General features: G+C 43.5%; 1 protein-coding gene across 2 annotated transcripts; it reads right to left on the reverse strand.

Moving 5' to 3' along the window:
* Positions 1–433: 433 nt before the first annotated feature.
* Positions 434–19800, reverse strand: TAF15 (TATA-box binding protein associated factor 15). Of its 2 annotated transcripts, XM_048966842.1 has the most exons (16): positions 19639–19800; positions 15583–15619; positions 14772–14820; positions 14498–14588; positions 14302–14419; positions 11726–12009; positions 10783–10897; positions 5555–5589; positions 4894–4926; positions 4286–4395; positions 3633–3762; positions 2895–2984; positions 1430–1514; positions 1251–1339; positions 1032–1134; positions 434–808 (listed from the first exon to the last, which is right to left on the reverse strand). In XM_048966842.1, exons 1-16 carry the CDS (start codon positions 19646–19648, stop codon positions 769–771), a joined length of 1419 nt encoding a protein of 472 aa, XP_048822799.1. In that variant the 5' UTR covers positions 19649–19800; the 3' UTR covers positions 434–768. The 2 variants fall into 2 exon arrangements, with proteins under 2 accessions (XP_048822799.1, XP_048822800.1); XM_048966843.1 differs by lacking the exons at positions 5555–5589; positions 15583–15619; positions 19639–19800 and having other exon boundaries at positions 14772–14798.
* Between the last annotated feature and the right edge of the window lie 1015 nt (positions 19801–20815).

The following is a 20815-nucleotide window of genomic DNA, read 5'->3' on the forward strand; positions in this document are numbered from 1 at the left end:
ACATTTCAAAAACAGCAACTGAAATGTAGAGTGATCCACAGCAAGTTACCTTTTTTGTTTGTTTTTTGAGGCTGTTCCACCTTGTTTTTGGAGCTGTTGCTTGGACGTGAGGAGCTCCTGGAGGCACGAGAGCACACTGCCATCTGCCTGCTCCTCGGGAAAGCTGCAGGGCACACACAGCAGGCATCACAGCTCAAGCAGAGCAGGACTTCAGTCTCAGGGCAAAATGGGAACGGAGCAGGGGACAGGTCTGTAAATCTGGGACAAAGGGTGTAAAGCAAACAAGCGTGCGACTGACTTAACTGCAGGTTTTCAAGCGAAAGCAGCACTTCGTTAATGACACTTCATTAACAACAAGATCCTAATTAGGTCCCACCACTGGAAGACAGGGGGTGTGTGAAGAAGGACATACAACTGAAGGCACTGGGAAACGTAAGATCTCACAAATAAAACAATCAGCATTTATTGTTGTATTACAAAACACTTTGTATTTTGGCAATATTTTACAGTTTATCCTTTTCCTTCTTAGGGCCTGTTGAAGAGGTATGGAAGGGAAGAAAAGAGGAGAAAGTTGAAATCAGGATTAAATTTCCATGTCTCGCATAAAAAAAATCCTCCCAAACTGCCCCAGTCCCTCCCACCAAAATAAAAATCTAGTTTCACTCAGTTCAACTATCTGAAGAGGCCATGGGTGAAGCGGCAGGCAAAACTCTGGCAATTTCACTATCCAACGGGTCAAGAAGACAAACAAAACATTCACAGTGGTCTTCAGTATGGTCTGTTGCGTTGATCGTTTCTGAAATCGTTCCTGAAAGGGAAAGAAAAAGTCACCAGGAATCTCTGAAGCACATAAAGACAGTCCTCTCAGTCAAGCATCTCTACAGCTACTTCTGTGTCGTCTTCTGCTTATGGACACCTTTAACCAACAGTGCTCCCAAACACACCCAGTAGGCAAACTGACTTATTCACTTCTGAAGCTCTTATCTCCAGTCGGCATTGCACAACTAAGCAGGGGTAAAGAGACTGCTTACCTTCCTCCCATTTTACCCCCATAGCCTCCTCCTCGATCGCCACCTCTGCCACCACGCCCTCGATAGCCCCTTTCTCCTCCATATCCACCTCTGCCACGGAAATCTGGAGGAAGATGCACAGCAACACATCTGTCAGGTCCTTCACAAAGCTGAGGACGTCATTCACAGCTTTTACGCCTCAGAGGAGACGCAGCAGCTTGCGGGGATCTTTTTACACACCTCCTCCTGATGGACGTGAATCCTCTGGTCTGGGCTCACCACATTGGTTGCAGGAGTTCCTGCGAGCGAAGTTCATGTTACCACAGGACCTGGGAAGGACAAGCATTTCCCAGACTTAGCTGCTAAGAAACTCAGAGGGCTCACGTGAAACACCACTGCCCGATCAAAATGACACTTACGGGTTAGGACAAACCCAATCACCATTTTTGGGTTCCCCACTTCTACCCTGGAAGCCCCCACCTCTTCCATATCCACCTCGTGAACCTGTAGACAAAATTATAATCAGAATAAAGGAAGAATAGTGTTTAAGATTGATACATGAGAAGCATTTATTAAGGATATTAAGCCACTGGCTTAATATTAAGGATATTAAGCCACTTATTAAGCCACTGGCTTCAAAAATCAAGGGACAGACAGACCTTCCACGTGGAAGAAAGAGTAGGTAGGCAATCTCTGTACTGATATTAATCACTAGGAAAGGGACAGTAGGAACTGTGAAGGAAGAGCAGGAGGCAAACAACTGCACCCTCTAACATTCAGCCTTCAAGAATTACTTTTCTGATGCTGCATTTACTACTAGATACAAGATAACTGAAGATTTGGGCAAAATGGCAACAGAAACTTCAGCCACTACCAAATCTCAGCAGAGGTTAATGTATGTGCAGAGCTGAAGTACAAATGCTTACATGGACAGATTTAGAACTTAGGGGAGATGGACAAAAAAGCAAGAGTAGTGTGTGGTGGCTAGAAGAATTTGCCCCAACACATATTTATTATACATTCTCTTTCAGCAATAAAAGGAAACCTGATCACCTTGAATGGCCAATGGTAATTATATAAACCACTGTGTGCATTAATGAATTTCCATAAAAATGTAACAGTGTATGATTGTATCTCCTATAGGCCTGACTCAGTCACAGAACAAAGTCCCTGTGTGGATTAATGCCAGGATCCATCTGACACAGCCACAGGGACAACACAGCCACAGGGACAACACAGCCACAGGGACAACACAGCCACAGGGACAACACAGCCACAGGGACAACACAGCCACAGGGACAACACAGCCACAGGGACAACAGAGCTCGTGCTGCATCAAAAAGACCAAGAACTTTTTTCCCAACTGAGAATTTTTCATCAGGTTCAAAATTTAAGAATGCAAATTTGTTGGCAGCCACTAAACAAAAGATGCTTCTAGTCAAATGGCCATTTATGTCCAGTAGGCTACTGACAAAACTGTGTTATACAGAGAGCCAGGGAAATTAACATCTGTTTAATTAAAGCTTCTCTAAGTCAGCAGCAGATGAATAACTTCCCTTGCTTAATACTATCTGGAAACATCAGAGTATCTGAAGACTTTGCAGTTAAAAGCCACATCTGTCTGTGTGGAACCTGCAGATCCTCAAAGTCATCATCACTTCTTTGTAAGGAATAGTGAGACAGAATCTGGAGTTTTTCCAGTTGAAAAGGAAAGCACAAGTTCTGTGCAGTGCATAAAAGCTTACAGGTCTCAGTTAAGTACTGCCAGAATCCCAAAGGCTCAAACACTTTGAGAAATCACTGCTACAAAGTCAATTCTCTTCATAAATACTGGCAGTAAAAAGCACCTCACTACACAAAACAAAGGATTTTACAGAGTCCCACCTCGACGTCCACCACCTCCACCTCCTCTCATGAATTCAGGTCTTCTAGTTGCAAAAGAAACTTTGATAACATTGCCATTGAATTCTTTTCCTGTGTTAAAACAGAGAGAAAAATTAGTAGAGCTCCCAACAACACAGCAGCAAGTTCAAGAGAACAGAAGTGATGTGCAAATGCAGGCTGACTAAAAAGCCTTTAAGAAGCAGGCAGCATGGAGTGAATGCCTTAGTTCAGAATGCTCTGTTCAAATTGTGAGATGACAAACTCTTTCCTAATAATTTTTATGTAAACCAAAAGATAAGGCTTTTGTACAACGCAAGAGCCAGTGCAAAAATGAAACACTGCCAAGTAAGGGAAGACATGACATTTTAAATACAAGATCTCTGTTCTTCATGGATGCAAGGTTTACCAGACAGCAAGCAGGGCTATATGGGCACCTAATATAGTTATATTTGCTTTACCCTCTGAAACAAAAGTAAAATCTTATTATCAGCAAAATAGTGTACCATGACAGACCTCCACATACTACAATTCAAGTCCAGAAACTGAACTTTAAATCAGCGTATTGCTGGGATCTGCTCTTTTCCACTGCTGAGCCCATGATTTAAAAACAATATGCACTGTAATTCTCCACAACAAACTGCAAAGCAGTTGGCACAACGCTGCCATCACCCTTGCCAAAACCTGAAAGTGCCACCCACAACACTAAGAACAAAAGAAGAGGTGATTAATCTCACGCACCATCAAACCAGTCAATGGCTGCTTTGGCAGAAGGAGGGTCATCAAAAGATACCGTTGCTTCTCCTTTTGGTTTGCCAGTATCCTTATCTGTGTACAGATTTATCATAGGCTTGCCAGTCTTTTTGTTGGTCTGGAAAGAGAGGTTGTGTACTTAGCAAAGGACAAATACTGGTAGAGTCAGAGCATAAGCTGTAGCAGAGAAGTGTCAGTAAAAAAACTGACAGCTCTTGGAGCTAGCTTGCAGAAAGGTGCTTGTGATGGAAAGACACTTAACGGCTGCTCTCCAGGAAGTGATGAGGGGCCTGGTTCTCACAAACACTGATGTTAAGAGCAGGAGGCCCTAATTCAGAACTGCAGAAGCAGAAGTAACAGCCATAGGAAAACAGAAGCATACTTGCTGAAACATCAAGATGGTATAACAGATATGGAGTTAGTGACAAGAGTTTAAAAAACTGAAAGAGACACAGAGCAACCTGAATGGCACCACCAAGCTGGCTGATTTTCAAATAAGCTGTCACTACCCAGACAGAACTATTATCTCTAACTTCTGGGGAGCCACAGCAAGCAGCTGCCTCAGACAACATCCATCACACCTCCAATACACCAACTGCACGTTCTCTTCTTCCCTACTAGAGATTTCTCACTTCACATACCTTTATAATGCCTATTTGTTTGAAGTAGTCTGCCACTTGATCTGTTGAAACATCCTCTCCAAGTCCTTGCACAAAGATGGTGTTGTTGTCAGAGTTGTCAGACTCTGAATCTATTAAAAATAAGCTACAGTTACCATACATCTTCATGGTAGCAACAAAAGAAATATGTGAAGCTGAAGTCCACTCTTCCCAGTAGCAGACACTTATAGCCCAAGGATAACTTGTGTGAGACAAAAGATGAGAGCACGATACTGAGGTTAATGCTGCCAACTTCAGCAGTGCAGGCCCAGCTGTTTGCCATGCAGCCAGACATCACACCCTCCCAAGAAATGCATGTTTTAAATAATACAAATTCACAGCAGCAAGAGCAGTCGCTCGGCTCAACCTGATTCATGCCTCATCGGCAAGTTCTTATTTGAGGCAACAAAAATCCACCCCAAAATTCACATGCTCTAAAGGAGAAGACATTTCCCTCAATGAAGACAAGCTGCAGCTAAGTCACCTTTGAGCCATGGGAACTGCAGCCACATCCATGTTTGCAGACATACTTTTTAAAAGCAATGACCTATGAGCAACAATCCACTCCCACCCACTGCTTGTTTTCTTACCAGCATCTGATCTCTGCCCATAATCTCTCTGACCTACGAAAGAGGTTCAAAAAAAGAAGAAAAAAAAAATAAAAAAAGAGAAAGACTATTTTTAGCAAAACATTTTCAAGCAACTTTTTTTTTTTTTCTTTATTATTATTTTTTTTTAGAGACAAGAAAATATTTAAAGCATGTATGCAATGCATCTAAGATCTAAAGCATCAACCAGAGGTTTAGAGGCCTTTAGATTAAAACGTTCAACAGAAGGCGTCTGGATGTTACTGTGCTCTTTAACTTGCAGTGTGTGGCAGTTGCCACACTGATGCTATGCTGGTGTTAGCTTGCAAATGCTGGTTGTCAGATCACCAAGCACTTTACTGAGCTGTTGGTTTTTTCCCTTCTGGTACCTTTCTAGAAGTATTTGTAAGAAACAAAAATAATTTTTAAGAAATAATATAGAAAAATAAAAATCTAGTGAACATCACTGTCTCCACAAATTCTTTCATGCAATTTGACAAAGCAGAAATCTAGCTTACTGCTAAATGGTTGGCTATTAAAACTGACCAACACACCAGCCTCACCAAAACACTACAATGCTTCTACGAGACAGTAACAAGAGATTGGTGGCTTTTAGATTTATAAAGAATTTCCACTGAAACATTTTTGGATACTCGGCACTTACCACCATAATTTTTGAAGCCACCACGGTCACCACCACTGCAGAGGAAAAATTGAAGAAATGATTTCTTCCTTAAGTCTCTATGTGCTGAGCCCAAGGCTCCATCTACAGTTCATGAGAGTTACTGTCTAGCAGCTACAGCACCATCTCTACGTTCTGCTCTCTGACCATTCACGTTCAAAGACTTTAACACATGAAAGTCAATCACCTTCCAGGGTGACGCACTGGAGAAGAGGAATCCTAAACAGTCATTTAAAAGTAGCCCACAGACACATCTTTGTTTCGATCCTTCCTCCCATCCCACAAGCCAAAATGACTGCTGTTACAAACCGGGTTTTAAAACAGAACCGTTATTTTCATGAAGGTTAATGGGGTTTAATTGCAGGTGTAATTGCTGCTTTGGAATAATTGGTACTTCAGTACTTTCCTATGAATAAGAAGAGCTAAAGGTGATTAACTTGTCGTTATGCATTTATATTTTTATATATATTTAAGGCCCCCTCCAGCCTAAGCTGTTTGATGATTCTGCACTGGGGGCAAACAGCAGTAGCAGCCATCCTGAGAAGGCTGAGCAGGGAGCTGCTGCACTGCTAGACCTTGGCACTACAGAGGGTGTGTGCATGTGAGCTTCAAAAGCAGAGCCTGGCAACTTTTCGTTCATCCATTCTGAAACCTGTGGCACAAAACGCAGACCACTTTAAAAGATGACACACAGCAAAGTTCAAAGGTTAGAAGGGAGATCTGAAACTGAGTTTTTAAAATGCGTTCGTGCTTGTAGGAACTGGAGATGCAGGATCTTAATACTAATCCAACAATCTAAACCCATGCAGAAAATAAGTCCACGCCCAATACAGCCAATATCAGACATGAGGACTTCACTTGAGATGTCAGGGGAAAAACGTGTGCACTGTGATTCTGAGAAGTGATGGAGCTGGGTACACAAAAAGCACTGGAAGACACCTGGCTTTGTCATGCACTAACTCTGCACCTTGGGCTGAGTGTTAGGGCAATTCAGAACTTCCCAGTCACTGTTAACTGATGTCTGTTGAAATGTGCTTTTGCCCACATATGCTTCAGCCCATTATCTTCTGCTTAGTCCCACCTGCCTGACCCAACCCACACTCCCATCTGTTCAGTGGCAGATACCTTTGATGACAGATGAATGCTTCCCCTCATCTTCCCCCATTTTTAAGTCCCCACTTTAAAAAGCTACAGTGTGTTACACGCCTGGGATTGGCAGGCAGAGCTACCCAAGGTGTTCAGGAGTTAAACATGGGAGCTGGCTGTGAGGAGCTACTTCCAGTCTCATATTTACCCCTCACTGAGACCAGAAACATAAACCTCAGCCTCAGCAACTGAGCTAGCTCCCAAACCGACATCAGAGAGCACGTGGAATATTTCATTTTAGCATTTCAGTCTATTGCTTCCTCAGCCTTGCACACAGACCAAAGAGATGTGTGGCCAGGTGCAGTTTGAGGTGTGACCATCCTACATTAAGGTCACCAACAGGTTGCCAAGATTCAGCAATGCCACCAACATACATAACAAAATAAAAGAGACTGAGACTAAACTGCAAGCAGCCAGAAAGCACACATTACATCTGCATGGTGATCAAACTCACTGCTAGGAAAAACGCATTGTCCTCTCCTTCTGCATTGGGTCACATTTAAACATCGCCTGCTCGAGTGGGAATGAGGTCCCTCTGAGCACTGCTTGCTTCAGCTGGGAATCCCTTCACATTATAGGCTCTGTTACATGGAGAGCACAATGCCATGCAGACAAGAAATACACTCAAAACATGCTAAGATATTGGCAGAAGTGAAACTAAATTCAGGAACCCAATTTCAGCCCCCAGCACGCATCTGTGTCTCATCAACAGCGTGGGAGTTACACGTAAGAATGCGTTTTTCCATACAAGAGGTAAATGCCTGCTGCACCCATGATGTCACTGACAGATGGCTTTTCTGCTGCCCATATCTACTGACTCTGCTCATGTTTCTCCAAATTCCACATAAAGCTAAGCTCAGGCATGTACATTACAAGGTAAATATTAATCTGAACACAAACCACTCTGTTCCAAGAACCATCCGCATCACCTTGTAGTTTCTTGATATCCCAACAAGCCAATTCCTACTCACACTAACTAGCACAGCAATTAAGTTGTGTAATTAACTTTTTGCTTATAGTGCAGCAACTTTCAATCTCCAAGAGAAAAAAAATCTATGCTGAACAGAGTTCTACCCTGCACCTGTTTAATTCCACCAACACAGTGCATGAGCACAGGCAGAGCTTCTCCCATTCGGTGCAGAGTCTAAAAAAGAGGGGCAGTGTGGGTATGGCCACTCAACTGAGTGAAATCCTTCATTCTCAAGACCTGCTGTACCTGCTCTCTGGCCACAGGAGCTCGAAGATGAGCCTCTATTACTACTACAGGTTAAAAAAAGGTTCTGCTATTAGCCAAAATATCATTTATTGATTATCAGTACTGTAGTACTGTCCAATTCTGTGCTGTACAGCTCTGCACAAGCACCAAAGAAAAATGAACATCCTCTACAGTACATATTTGGATCATCCTAGTTTTCAGAATAATGATTCATACCTGAATGTTACCATCTATGTTTTAGAATACTTTATAAAGGACACTCGTGGATATCAAAGCTCTCAGAATTTCCCAACGCTAATTTGATTTTACCCCAAATACTCCAGAATTACCTTCTGCCCTGCCAGACTGCTGCAGGATGCTCTGCATGCAGGTAACAGGCCATGGGGCCAGCAATAATCCTGCTAGAAAATAAGACTGCAGTCGAAAACACTATTATCACTGTACAGGACAGCACTGTGTCAGCAAGGACACTGTGAGCAGGATGCCTTCATCACCCATCACCACGGAACAGATGAGGCAACGCAGCTGTAAGAACACCAAGCACTGGGCAGTGCTGACTGATGAACAACAAGCTGCAACGAGATCTCCCTGCTTTGCACTGCCAGGAAAGATGAAAGGGTTTTTTTAACATCTAACCCAAAAGGGATTTATTTGCTACCATCCCAAATTAGTAACGATATGTTTTTCCTCACGGTGTCATGAAACAAGAACTAGATGCTGCTAAAACTCCTTTACACATTATTTTCTAATCATTATAGTCTGCATTACTACAGCAGTACAAATATTTCTGCAGACAAGATGGTTAGACTGGTATTTCCTGATGGCTCTGGAATTTAAGCATTAAAACGTGATCAAAGGAAAAACTTGAAGTATTACTCAGTTGTAGGAGATGGACACGACGCTCCTACACAAGCTGCTTTTAGTTAAAATACAGAAACCCAAGGAAACAAAACCAAAAACTACCCTGACACCCCACATTTCAGCAGGATTAAACATGGCTTCTTACCTGAACTTCTTTCCCCCCACTGATCATACGGCTTGCTATTTCATTTGACCTTTTATGCTTTTCCAATAAGCATGTGGCTTTGCTAAAACGTGTCAGAAGGAGAATCCCCAGCTATAATTAGGCAGAAAGACTGAGGGAGTATTTATGGCACTGCAGTTTCAGAAGAATCTTCACTGCAAAAGGCATTGCAGTCTGCATCACTGAATGGAAGCAGGCAGACTTCACAACACGCATCCTAACGCCTTCCCACCTCAACACAATTTCCCCCTCCCTCCCATTCACCTTCATTCTTTCCCCTTTCTGGGCTCTGAAATGCAGTGATGTATCATTATCCACATGGATGTGCACAGAAAATTTTTCTTACAGCTTGGAAAACCATGGCTTGGGGCCTCATTTTCATAGACATCCATTGCTCTTATCTCACAAAGACAGGAGTTTGTTTCAAAGTGATGAAGTGTACCAAACGAGTGTTTTTTGAAGCTCACATTCATTTCCCACATTGGAAAGGGCTCAAGTAATTATTTGATTTTAGTTCATTTTAAACAGATTATATCAAAGGGGTATGAAAAGCCCTCATTTACATATAAGAGTAGGTTTTTTAAAAGTTCACTTTCAGCTATGGATGAACTCAGACATTATTTAGCTAGTTCAGTTCATGTTATATAAAAACCCAGCACATTTTAATATTAAGAAACTACTATGATGTTCCTAGCTGTGTTACCATGACTGATTAGGAGAGGTCCATCTATATCAAAACAGCCATAAAGTACAACAGGGACCACCTCGGAATCAGGACAACTTTAAATATGGCTTAAAAAGAGATACTTTAAAAAATAACCAAGTCTTACCACGTTGTTGAATTTCTTTCTTTAAACTTTATCAGCTCAAATGAACCACAGTGCATTACTGAAGTTCTTTATCTAGAGTTTATGCAATAACCCAGAATTCTGCAGACTATTTAAGGGTAAGTGATGTTGGCAAGCAATGCTTCCAAGCTCACTGGAAGCCTCTCTATTCTTACTCTGCATCAGCAAGCGTTCCAAATACCCCCACCATCAAGAAGGTACATAAAACACAGCCACTTGTGACTGTTCAGTAAGAAACAGCAATGCTCTTTGGCCTAATTCAATGAGATCTAAAGCAAAGGTCCCAGTCTCTCAGACCCATGAATGAAATCATCCACAAGCACAAAATTAAGCATGTGCATCTACTTTCTTGACAGAAACAGGGTCAAAGGCAATGGAAAGCTACCTTCTCTGTGGGTATTTAGAATTTACCTAAAGCAAATGGATTTAGACTGACAGCTAAACCAATAATAAAAACTATTGCAATGGAAGCTTAAAACTGCAAAAAAATAAAAGTTAAAGTTTTGATTAAAATTATATTTAGGAAGCTGAAAGATAATCAGCCAACTCTAATATAATGATTTGTCATCAAAGTCACAATACTTCCTTGCCAAAGGCTTAGCTACCTTAGCTGTGAAATTTATAGAACTGTCTCAGACCTTGGCTGTTGGTTTTCTCATTCAGCAAGGATTTTCACAGGTTTTAAGTATCTTATTTCAAGTGATGGGTGCTGGCAGTTCTTTTAATGCAGCTAATGTAAATAAGATGCAGCTATGTGTCATAACAATCAAACACTTCAGTCTCAATCTGTCTGAATGTGTAAACTTTACCCGAGCAAAATGCATCTCTTTGCAGTGCAGAAGGGATTTTAGAAACCAACTACCTTTCCCTTTTTGAAATCTGAAATCTACAGGGAAACGAGAAAGAAATTTTAAAGCAGCTGAATAATAAGGCCAAAGGGGGAAAGAACTGCAGGCACTGGAATGAGATCACTTACCTATATCCAGACATATGACCTCTTCCATCCATGTCATATCCCCCTCTACCTCCTCCCTGTGACCCGCCATATCCTCTATTATCTTCTCCATACCTGCTCTTTTCCCGACGATCATCTGAAGGAAACAAAGCAGACAAAAGATGAGCAAACTGCAGTTCAAACTGGGGTGCCGTGAAAATTCCTGCTCTACATTTTCTTTCTCTTCAAGTCTGCTTTCCAGACATGAATGGCAACTCCTAAATATCCCGCTTCCATTATCTACTCCAGGAAATAGCAGAGCAAAGTTTGATTTTGCTCCTCTTATCTCCCTCAGCCTCCAGTGCTGTGTGGTATCTTGGAAAGTAAGCACTCTGTACTTCAATTTTAAAATAAACACTACATTTCTCTAACATTAATGGCATATCATCTAAGATACACTTTTCATTCTCCTTCCCACACAGCCTTCTCATTTTGCAAAAGAAATCACAGAAGACAGAGCAAGGATAACGAGTGTGGGCCCTGCTGCTGGAGCCAAGATTTTGCAGAAAATGGTCTGTCTCAAACTCCTCATTTCCATCTACCTCAAAATTTACAGACGCAGCATGAAGTTGGAATGCAAAGTACAAAAGCTCCTCATGACTCATCCAGACTTTCATACAGGAAAAAGGTGCAAAACAGCTTGGAAGAAAATCCCATCCAGACCTCATAGGACTCAGTGGTCCCAAACTCTGCAAGGCTGTCTCCAACAGGTACAACCACAACAGTTTGAGGGCCCCAGTGTTTTTTCATTCCTGCGTAATGCACTGAAAGTCTTAACACGTAAAACATTCCCCCTTAATATCAACATGGAAGAAGAGCTTTAAGCATTCATCAAATCAAACGTCCGTGGAAGGAAATCCATCTATTTCACACTGCTTCCGTTCAATGTTACTAACCAATGCTTAATTCAATCTGTTAATTTTACCTTGGCTGTTGTGGCTATAGCTTCCCTTCTGAGACTGGTAGGATTGCTGAGAATGGCCATATGAGCTTTGGTGCTGGTTATAGCCTGACTTTTGGTCATATGAGCTCTGGTGGCCATAGCCCGACTGCTGGTCATATGAGCCCTGGTGGCCATAGCCCGACTGCTGGTCATATGAGCTTGACTGCTGGTCATAAGAGTCTTGGTTTTGTCCATAGCTTGACTGCTGGTCATAAGAACTTTGGTGCTGACCATAGTTTGACTTTTGTTCATAAGAGCCTCTTCCACTTAAAATAAACAGAATTTGTATTAATAGCTAAACGTTCACAGAATAGAGAGCAAAGTAATTGAGGAAAATACATGACATTGCTGAAATTCCCTGGTCACAGTCACCTCCCAGTCATTACTGGCATACTGATATGAAAACACTGTGTGTCCCATCTAGTCTCTGCTGGGATATATCTGACTTTAAAGAAAACCGAGGCAGAAAAATGTACATTGCCATCACCTCCAAGACATCCTCAACTTCCTCCCAAAGAGTAATTATCAGCAGTGCTCCCCTTACATATCCCAGAATAAGGCTTGCTTTCTCCCCAGTATCATGACAATAGCTGATTCTTAACCTATGACCACTAAATGCCAAATCCATCTCCGTACAACACAGTGAGAAGATACTCCCTGCTCATGCTGTATTGTGCAGCTGATATTTCCAGCACACACAAAACCCCAAAACTTTGCATTCACTGAACTGCACCCTGCGTACTTCTGGACGTTCTGCCATTTTGCCAAGCACTTCTCCAACTCTTGTGATGTCCTCAAACATTCCTGTAATCCTTCCCACTCAAATGTCGTCTACCTAGTGAGGCCTACCTCACTGACTTTGATCAGAATCATCATCTCTTTGATATTATAACTGAACGTGTCCCTACATTCTGAGCAGGAATCATCCATTACTCTTCTCCAACTCCATCATTTAATCAGATCTATAACAACCACAATGAAACTTCACCTCTACCATATCACCCAAGGCTACTTACTAATTCACACAAGGTAGAAGCAAAAGCATTTCAAAGAAGTAGGTATGCAAGAGAACTATTGTTCCAATGGGGTTACCTGTCATAGCAAGAAATTACGTACATTTATGAGAAATAAATTGCATCCAGGAAACACTGACTGTTACTCATCCTTTTGTCTTCCCCCTAGGTACTTAGTTGTGGCTTAAATGCATTGTCTTTTGAGTAATTGAGATTAATCACTTTGTCACCCTTCTCTTCCTCATCACTTCTCACACCCTTTTTCAAAAGGTGAGGCACTATATTTGCCACTCTCCAGTCCTTCTCAATCTTTCTTACTCCCCAAAAAGCAAACAAACCAAATCCACAGGAAACAGAAACTTCTACAAGAAGTTTCCACTAGATTTTCAAAAACTCTGCCCATCAATCTCAAACTATCCCATCCAACTAAGTACTTAATTATGTCATCATCCACTCCAGAATTATCATCATTTTTAATATCCCAGTTTCTCCTTATTTGTTACAACCGTACAGACAACCAAAACTGAACCATGTACCTGCCTTCCTTTCAGTGACACTCTGAGTGACAGCACCTGAAGTTCAGACAGCTTCAAACCTTACTTGTCTACATTAAGATGTTTTGCAATAATAACTACAAAAGCAGAAACCAAGTACAGGTTTGCTGAAGCCTAAATAGTTTTACAAGCTTGCAAAACAAAGTCAGAATTCTTGGACTCTGAACACAAGAATGAGGCTTATTATGTACAGTGCATTTTTAATAGATAACATGACTCTCGTTAAAGACTGGCTGTAAGAAGTAACCTTGGAATAAATGCACAGAGTTTGCAAATAGGACAATAAAGTATTTTAGCACCAAGCTGCTTTTCAAGTTCTTATGGGGTTGGGCTGAAAGAATACTTTCAAAGTTGTATTATTAACCCTCCTGCAACTGAGTACAACTACATCTAACAAAGGACATACATTTATGACAGTGTGAAGCACTGAATCTATGACTGCAGAGTGCATGTGGACATTTAAATCGATTGATAAGAATATAAAAGCATGTTTTGAGAATCCAATTTGGTTGGAAAAATAGATATCTCTTAAATGGTATTTCTAAATACTTTCCTCTTCTTTCCAGCAAGAAAAGACATTCCAAGCCATAGAAGACATCTGCAAATCTAAGAACTGTAAGGTTACTGTAACTTTATGTAACAAACAAACAAACAGACAGATAACTGACCCAACTTTTTCTTAATCAAAACACTCTCTACCAAATCCATTATTTATTGAGGTCACTATCCAAAGGCTTTCTACAATTTCTCTTCCCCTATACTGTGGCTTCAGGACAACTACACTCATTCTTCTTATCTAAAGAAATATGTTTTCCCTACTTCCTGTTCTTTGAGGCATTGAAAAGGTCTTAAAACTGTGAATTATTAGACGTTTGTCATTTGTTTTCTTGTTTTGTATTTTAACAACTATAGCACAAAACTTGTTATAGTTCTAGTTAAGAATACACGACTACTAGACAGACAACAGGCAATGTAATCTCAGCTTTCTTACCCTCTAGATGACCCTTTCTGCTGCCCCTGGTTGCTGTAAGACTGCTGGTTGTATGAGCTCTGATTCTGATTATCATAACTGGACTCATCATCATAGCCATGGGAATCCTGTCCGTAACCTTGAAATTGAGGAAGAAATCTTTCAGTAAATATTCACCTTTTAGTTACTGCCAATGAACGTGACAAGACACCCAAACCTGTTTGATTTTGTCCATAGCTCCCATGATAGTTTCCATAGCTCTGTCCGTAGGAGGAATTGTCTCCACTCTGCCCATAACCAGAATATCCCTGTAATTCGGAGCACACGTTTAAATGAAGCGTAAACCCCACAGCAGGGAAGCACAGCTTTCCTCTGCCAGACACAACTGCAAACACCAAGGGCAGCTGAGAAGAGATTCCTGCCCAGCCCACACAGCGCAACCCAGGAAGAATCTTTTTACACCAACTTAGAAACGCGTTTTTTAAGCTTACCTGTGTTTGTCCATAACTTTGATTGCCCTGGTTGCCATAGGATGAATAGCTGTAAGAGAAAAAATGCAGTTAGAAAATATTTATAGCGCCGTCCATGTCGGCTGGAAAGCATTTTGGGTGCTGTTGTGAAAATCCTCCAGTTGTAGGCATGTTAGAAACACGTCAATAAATGAATGGTTACCATGGTCAGATGTCAGAGCCATAAGAGCTTATTTTAATGTCTGCTCTGTTTCAAGTGTGAATTTAAAGCACATGGGCTTATTGCTGCTTGATAAACTACCAAGAAACTCAGATAAACGCAGTGTTATCCATGGTTTTTACACTTCTCTAGGAGCACTTTCATTTTGCTGATTACACCATGTACCCCAAACATACAGTTTTTAAATCATAAAACTATTAACAGTTTTCCCAGGGTTTTTTTGCCTTTTTAAAAAATCCCTGTTTTGGGAAAACCAAACAGTTCTATGGCCATCACCTGCGTGTCTATGAACTGTGATTAACATTTCAGGGAACAGCTTAAGGCAGTCTTATGAAAAACGTATCTCTATATTTGTGACATTTCAGATTACATCCCCTTATTGTCTTCCCTGGGTGAATATCAGCTTTTTGTCCTGTTTTTAAAGACTTCTTAATGAAGGCCCATGGCTCCATGGCTTCCTGCAACTGTAGGGTGCAGAACGTATCAACACTACGTAGTGTTGAAGCAAAGATTGCAGAGTCTTGCTGGGAATCCCAAATAGCCTTTTATTTTGCATATTTATTTGCTAACAGGGAAAAAGAAGAAAAACAAGAAGAAAAAAAACATCCATACCTCTGCTGGCCTCCAGACTGACCGTAACTTCCAGAATCTAGAAAAGAAGGAAGTCATATTGAGAATTTCTAATGGGTGTCTTGTTCCTCTCGACCTGATATCAAAGGCAGAAGTCTGGGGAGAGGGAGGAAGGTGCAGTGAACAGGGGGCCCACTCTCCCAGTAGAACCAGGCAGCTCCTTCCTCATCCTCAGACAAGAGGCCAGGCGCACACAAGCACAGCGTGTGGACACCTGGCTTCACTTTTGGAAGTGCCTGCCTCCATCTTCACGTTTCCACGCTCCTCCTCAACAGCCAGGACTGTACAACCCTTGCTAATGGCTATCGAGTGTAGTGCCATCATCAATGAACAGAAAGCAGCTGCTTAATTAATCCAGCAAAGCTAAGGAGGTCGGAGCTACTGAACCCCACTTTAAGGTACCACATGAAGCAAGGAGTGGAACTTGGAGATGTAAATCAGGGATGAAGAAGCACAATAGTTCCCTTATTGACGGCTCCGACCATGCGAGAACAAATCCATTATACAAGCTGCCCAGATAAGTATAATGAAGATTATTTCCCACTAATGGGAAACATCAGTTATCGTGGAAATTGACTCTTGAAGGACAATTACATTGGATGGGTATTTCAGAATACAACTTCAAGGAAAACAAACAAAACAAAAAAGGAAAATTACACCATCAACAGCATCATTGAAATTGTTTGACTTGTATTAAAGCAGAGCAACTAGTTTATAAAAGCCATGAGTGCTACAACAAGCCTTACTAACTCTAAGAAAACCTACTAAGCTGGAATTCAGTGCTTAAACAGGATGTTCTGTCTTCACATTAATTTAGCTTACCACGTTATATGTCTTGTTAATTGCAGAAAGATGGCTCTCCCTGGCTAAGAGGGAGGGGAAAGCCCTGTTCCTACAGGCACAAACACAGCACAGCATACCTTGCTCCATCAGCTTCAAACCTTTCCAACGCCACCCCAACTCCTGCCACTGCCACTTGACATTTCTATCTTCCACCTTGCACCAAACCCCAAACCCTGGTCTCCCTACAGCCTCAGCAGTACCGTCCCTCTGCGGAATGCCTTGCAATTCTTCTGAGTTACCCCAAGAACTTGTACAAACATCGCAGCACCGTGGTCTAAAACCAGCTATCAGAATTTCTGCTTTCATCCCCGATTTCTGTTTTCTCCATCTGTTTCTATGTACATAACCTCCACTCCAAGAACTGACTAAAAAAAGCTGAAACTGAGAGTGAGTTACAGCGCAGAAAAAATGCCATAAACCATAAACAAACAGCAAACACACAGCAAACCGCTCCAAATCTGCTCATCACACCTCCCTCATCTGGCTATAAATCTGTTCCTGCCAGTACTTACACTTAAACTCAGGCACTCAGCCAAGACCAGGATGTCACCTCAGCTATTCAGACCCAAAGCATCTCCACAAGGCACCAGAAAGCATCACACTGCAAGAGCAACGCTCAGCAGAACCTAACAAGAGCTGCAACATCTGATCTCACATCTCACAGTGTTTTCACCCAGATGTGACACATTCTCATCATTTTCCACCCCTACACAAATATTTTGTTGCTTTTTCGTAATAAAAAGCAAATGTTTATCATTTTTAACAAGGCAAAGGTCACATCTTTTACATTATTTCCATTTGAATGATAACAAAGCTTATTGTTTAATAGGCTATAGCGCTTCACAATGATTGCTTCGCTACAAGTTTAGCATATGGTTTGTCTTAGTTTCAGCTGGGATGGAACTGCTTTCTTCAGAGTTCCTACTATGATGCTATGTTTTGGTATTAGGAGAAAAATGATGCTGATAACACACCAATGTTCATAGCTGCTGCTAAGCAGGGCTGTACAGAGCAACGGCCATTGGAAGCAAAGGGCCCAAAGAGCTGGGAGAAGGGGAAAAATTGGGAGAGCTGACTGAAACTGGCCAAAGGTGTATTCCATCCCATGACATCAAGGAGAAGGAGTTTTGAAAAGGGTGGGAGTTCATCTCACTTTCTTCTGCTGATGGGGGTCCAGCTGGGCACGACTGCTTGCGTATCACTTGTTATATACATTTAAATCTATTTGTCATAATTATCATCCTTTTCTTTATCTTACTAAATAGCTTTATCTCAATCCACAAATTCTACTTTGCTGTTCTCCATTCTCTCCCCCATCCCTCGGGGAAAGGGGGCAGTGAGCAAATGATCACATGGCACTCAGTCACCTGTCAGGTTACACCACAACAACGTGAATTCTGTCAATTAAATAAAAGAATATCAATGGTTGTTACAGAAAGAATTCTTGAGCGAGGATGTAATTACCTATAAGCACAAGAACTACAATTGACCTCCATTTCTCCCTCAGAAACTTCCGCCAAGCCACAGCAATTTGGGAAGAGACTAAAAGCAACCAGATAAGGAGCCTGTAAAATACGGACATCTCGAATCAGAGGAATTTCCTTTATTTATCCATTTTTTCTCTGTGCTGCTTATCCCTTCTTGGACTGCTTAGTCTACAGCCTTCTGATTGATTTCCTTTGGTGGGCTCAGCAGGGATGTGAGTTTTTGGAAACAACAGAGTTAACTCTGGAAAGTCCTGGATGTGCAGTGACTTCTGAATGTAGAAACAGCTAATGGAAAAATTCCCTGTGAGTGAAGTGGGATGCAGCTTACAGTACTGCTCTGGAGCCATATTCCTCTTAAAAAAGAATATGCAATGCATGCCTCAGAACTGAAGTTGTTCTATGAGGTGATTTCATATAAAGAAGCGGCAGCTTGTACAGCATCCTCAAGAGAAAAAGAATCTCACCACAGAGTAATGAGGAGACACGTCTGGTGCTTGGCTGGTTCCTACCTGAGGTCTGGAAGAAAGTGTGTTTAGTTCACTTCCAAACTTCATTCATTTGGCAGAAGAATCTGTGGTCTGATTTCACACTGCAGTACCTTTGAATGTGTTTTCTTCTCATGGCAAAGCACTGCTCCGTGCACTAGGAGCCCTCTGGCACACCTTGCTTGGTTTTCTCTTATTCTGACATTCACATATTCACATTCCAGCAGACCACACTACAACCCTGATAACTGAGGGCTAGGGGCATTCCTCATCTGTGCAGGAGAGACAGAAAGGAATGCTCCCTCCCCAGGGCTTCTGCTGCTGGAATCAAAATGGGACCTCACATCCAACAAGGTGAAGAAGTGGCACCACAGCCTGATGGCAGAAGCCCCAGGGAAAGCTAGGGGGCATGGGCAACAATTATGGGGCACAAGCTGGGAGAGGGCAGGAAGGCACAGCCCATGCAGGTGGGGGCGCAGCCCAAGGAGACGGTTGCACCCCATGCTGCACGATGCTCAGCAACAAGAGGTGGAGCAAATCCCATTCTGTGGAGTGCACAATCCAAAGGGGAGAGGGGGAGGAGAGGATATCCCACGGGTGGAAGGGCCAAGACCCAAAGGGAGAGGGAGTCACATCCTATGCTGGAGGTGCATGATTCAAGGGGGGGTTCACATTCCATGTTCAGAAGGGGCAAGATCCAAAACAAGAGAAATCACATCCCATGCAGGGGGTTCACAGTCTGGGGTTATGGGGATCACATCCCATGCAGGGGGTGCACAATTTAGGGTTGGGGGATCACATCCCATGCTGGGGGTGCACGATACAAGGGGGATAGCTCACATCCCAGCCTGGAGGTGCGCTGTACAAACCAGAGCGGGGCCCCACACCGAAGGCAGACCCCTGCCCAGGAGGCGTGGCCGCACAGACCCCGCCCCCAAAGGAAAAAGGGGCGTGGCCCGGCCTGCCCGCAACTGGGGTCTCTCGGGAGGGGGCGTGGCCTCCGCGGAGAGGGCGTGGCCTCGGCCGCCATTAGGGGGGCGTGGTCCCCTCCCCCTCCTCGCCGGCGGAGGCGCGCGCGGCGGGCGGTGCGTGCGGGGAGGGAGGGGGGGGCCGCCCCGTTCCCTGCCCCCGACGCGGCCTCCTCCCCCAGCGCCCGCCCGCGCCGCCTCAACGCGGGAAAAGCCGCCGTCCCCTCCCCGCGCCGCGCTCTCGGGAGCACCTACCCGACGCCATGGCCGCTGCCGGGCGTTGCGCTGCGGGACGGGAGCGAGCGGCGGGAGCGAGCAACGAAGTTAGCCGGGACCGAGCGCAGCGCCGGCCGCGCGCACAGTGAGGCACCCGCAGCTCGCGCAGACTGCGGGGCCCGGCAGCCAATCAGCGAGCGCGGCGCGTTCCATTCGCGCGGCGGTGCGGGGGGAGAGCGGGGAGCGGGGTGGGGGCGGTACCAACGTGCGGGGGGTGCAGGGGGAGCCGCGCTGGGATCCGAGAGCGGCGGGGGGAGCAGGGCGCTCTTGGACGGCACCACTTTGTGGCGGCGGGGGGAGACCGAGGGACTTTGGGAGCGGCCGGATCCCAGCCGAAGAGGCAGGGCTGTCGGTGTGTTTCAGGTAATAGGGTTTTCTAAAGGAAAGCCATATGGGCGGAGCGCACAGTGTTCTAGAAAGCCACGTGTTGATTCGGGGAGCAGCTTTCTGAGAGAAGAGATTGTGATCTGGGGGCTTATCAGGCAGGAGAGAAAATGAGGCTTCAGAAATGAGGTTTCATCAGGGATGAACAGAAATTAAAGCAATTTGATTGCAGTGGAATGGATTGATGGCTGAGTTGGGCTGTTTCTAAATCCCACTGTCGTGGCCTGAAGTTTCTGCAAAGCGAGTTGTGACTGGAATTATCAATTTAAAAAAGAGTTGCTCTGTGTAGAGCCTTTGAATCTCTAGTTCCAAAGCAACTGAAGTATTTGTATTGTTGGATGCCTGAAGGCATTCAAGAGCAGCTTGGATGGAGCCCTGGGCTAATAGCAGATCTGGATGATGGTGGCCCTGCCTGTGGCAGGGGGTTGGAATTGATGATCCTTGGTGTCTCTTCCAACCCAAGCCATCCTATCATTCTATGATCAGTGGAAAATGGCACTGAGACAATAAGTTACTGTTTTTATTGCCTAGTGGGAGGTCAGGGGTTCCTGACAGCTCACAGCAGGCTCAGAGGGAAAGCTCCTGCACTGTGTTCTTTCTTTGCTCCCCCCAAAATGCTGGAGTTGGGAAAAGAGATTGGCCCTTGGTCCCTGAGCATTCCCCTCATCCGACAGCTCCCAACAGTATGAAACTTTATGAGATGGCAATGTCCCCTGCTGACCAAAATAGAAAAGGAAAAAAAAAAAAAAGAAAGAAAAAAAAAAAAATGTAT

The sequence above is a fragment of the Lagopus muta genome, chromosome 20, assembly GCF_023343835.1.
Source record: "Lagopus muta isolate bLagMut1 chromosome 20, bLagMut1 primary, whole genome shotgun sequence".
Taxonomy (NCBI): domain Eukaryota; kingdom Metazoa; phylum Chordata; class Aves; order Galliformes; family Phasianidae; genus Lagopus; species Lagopus muta.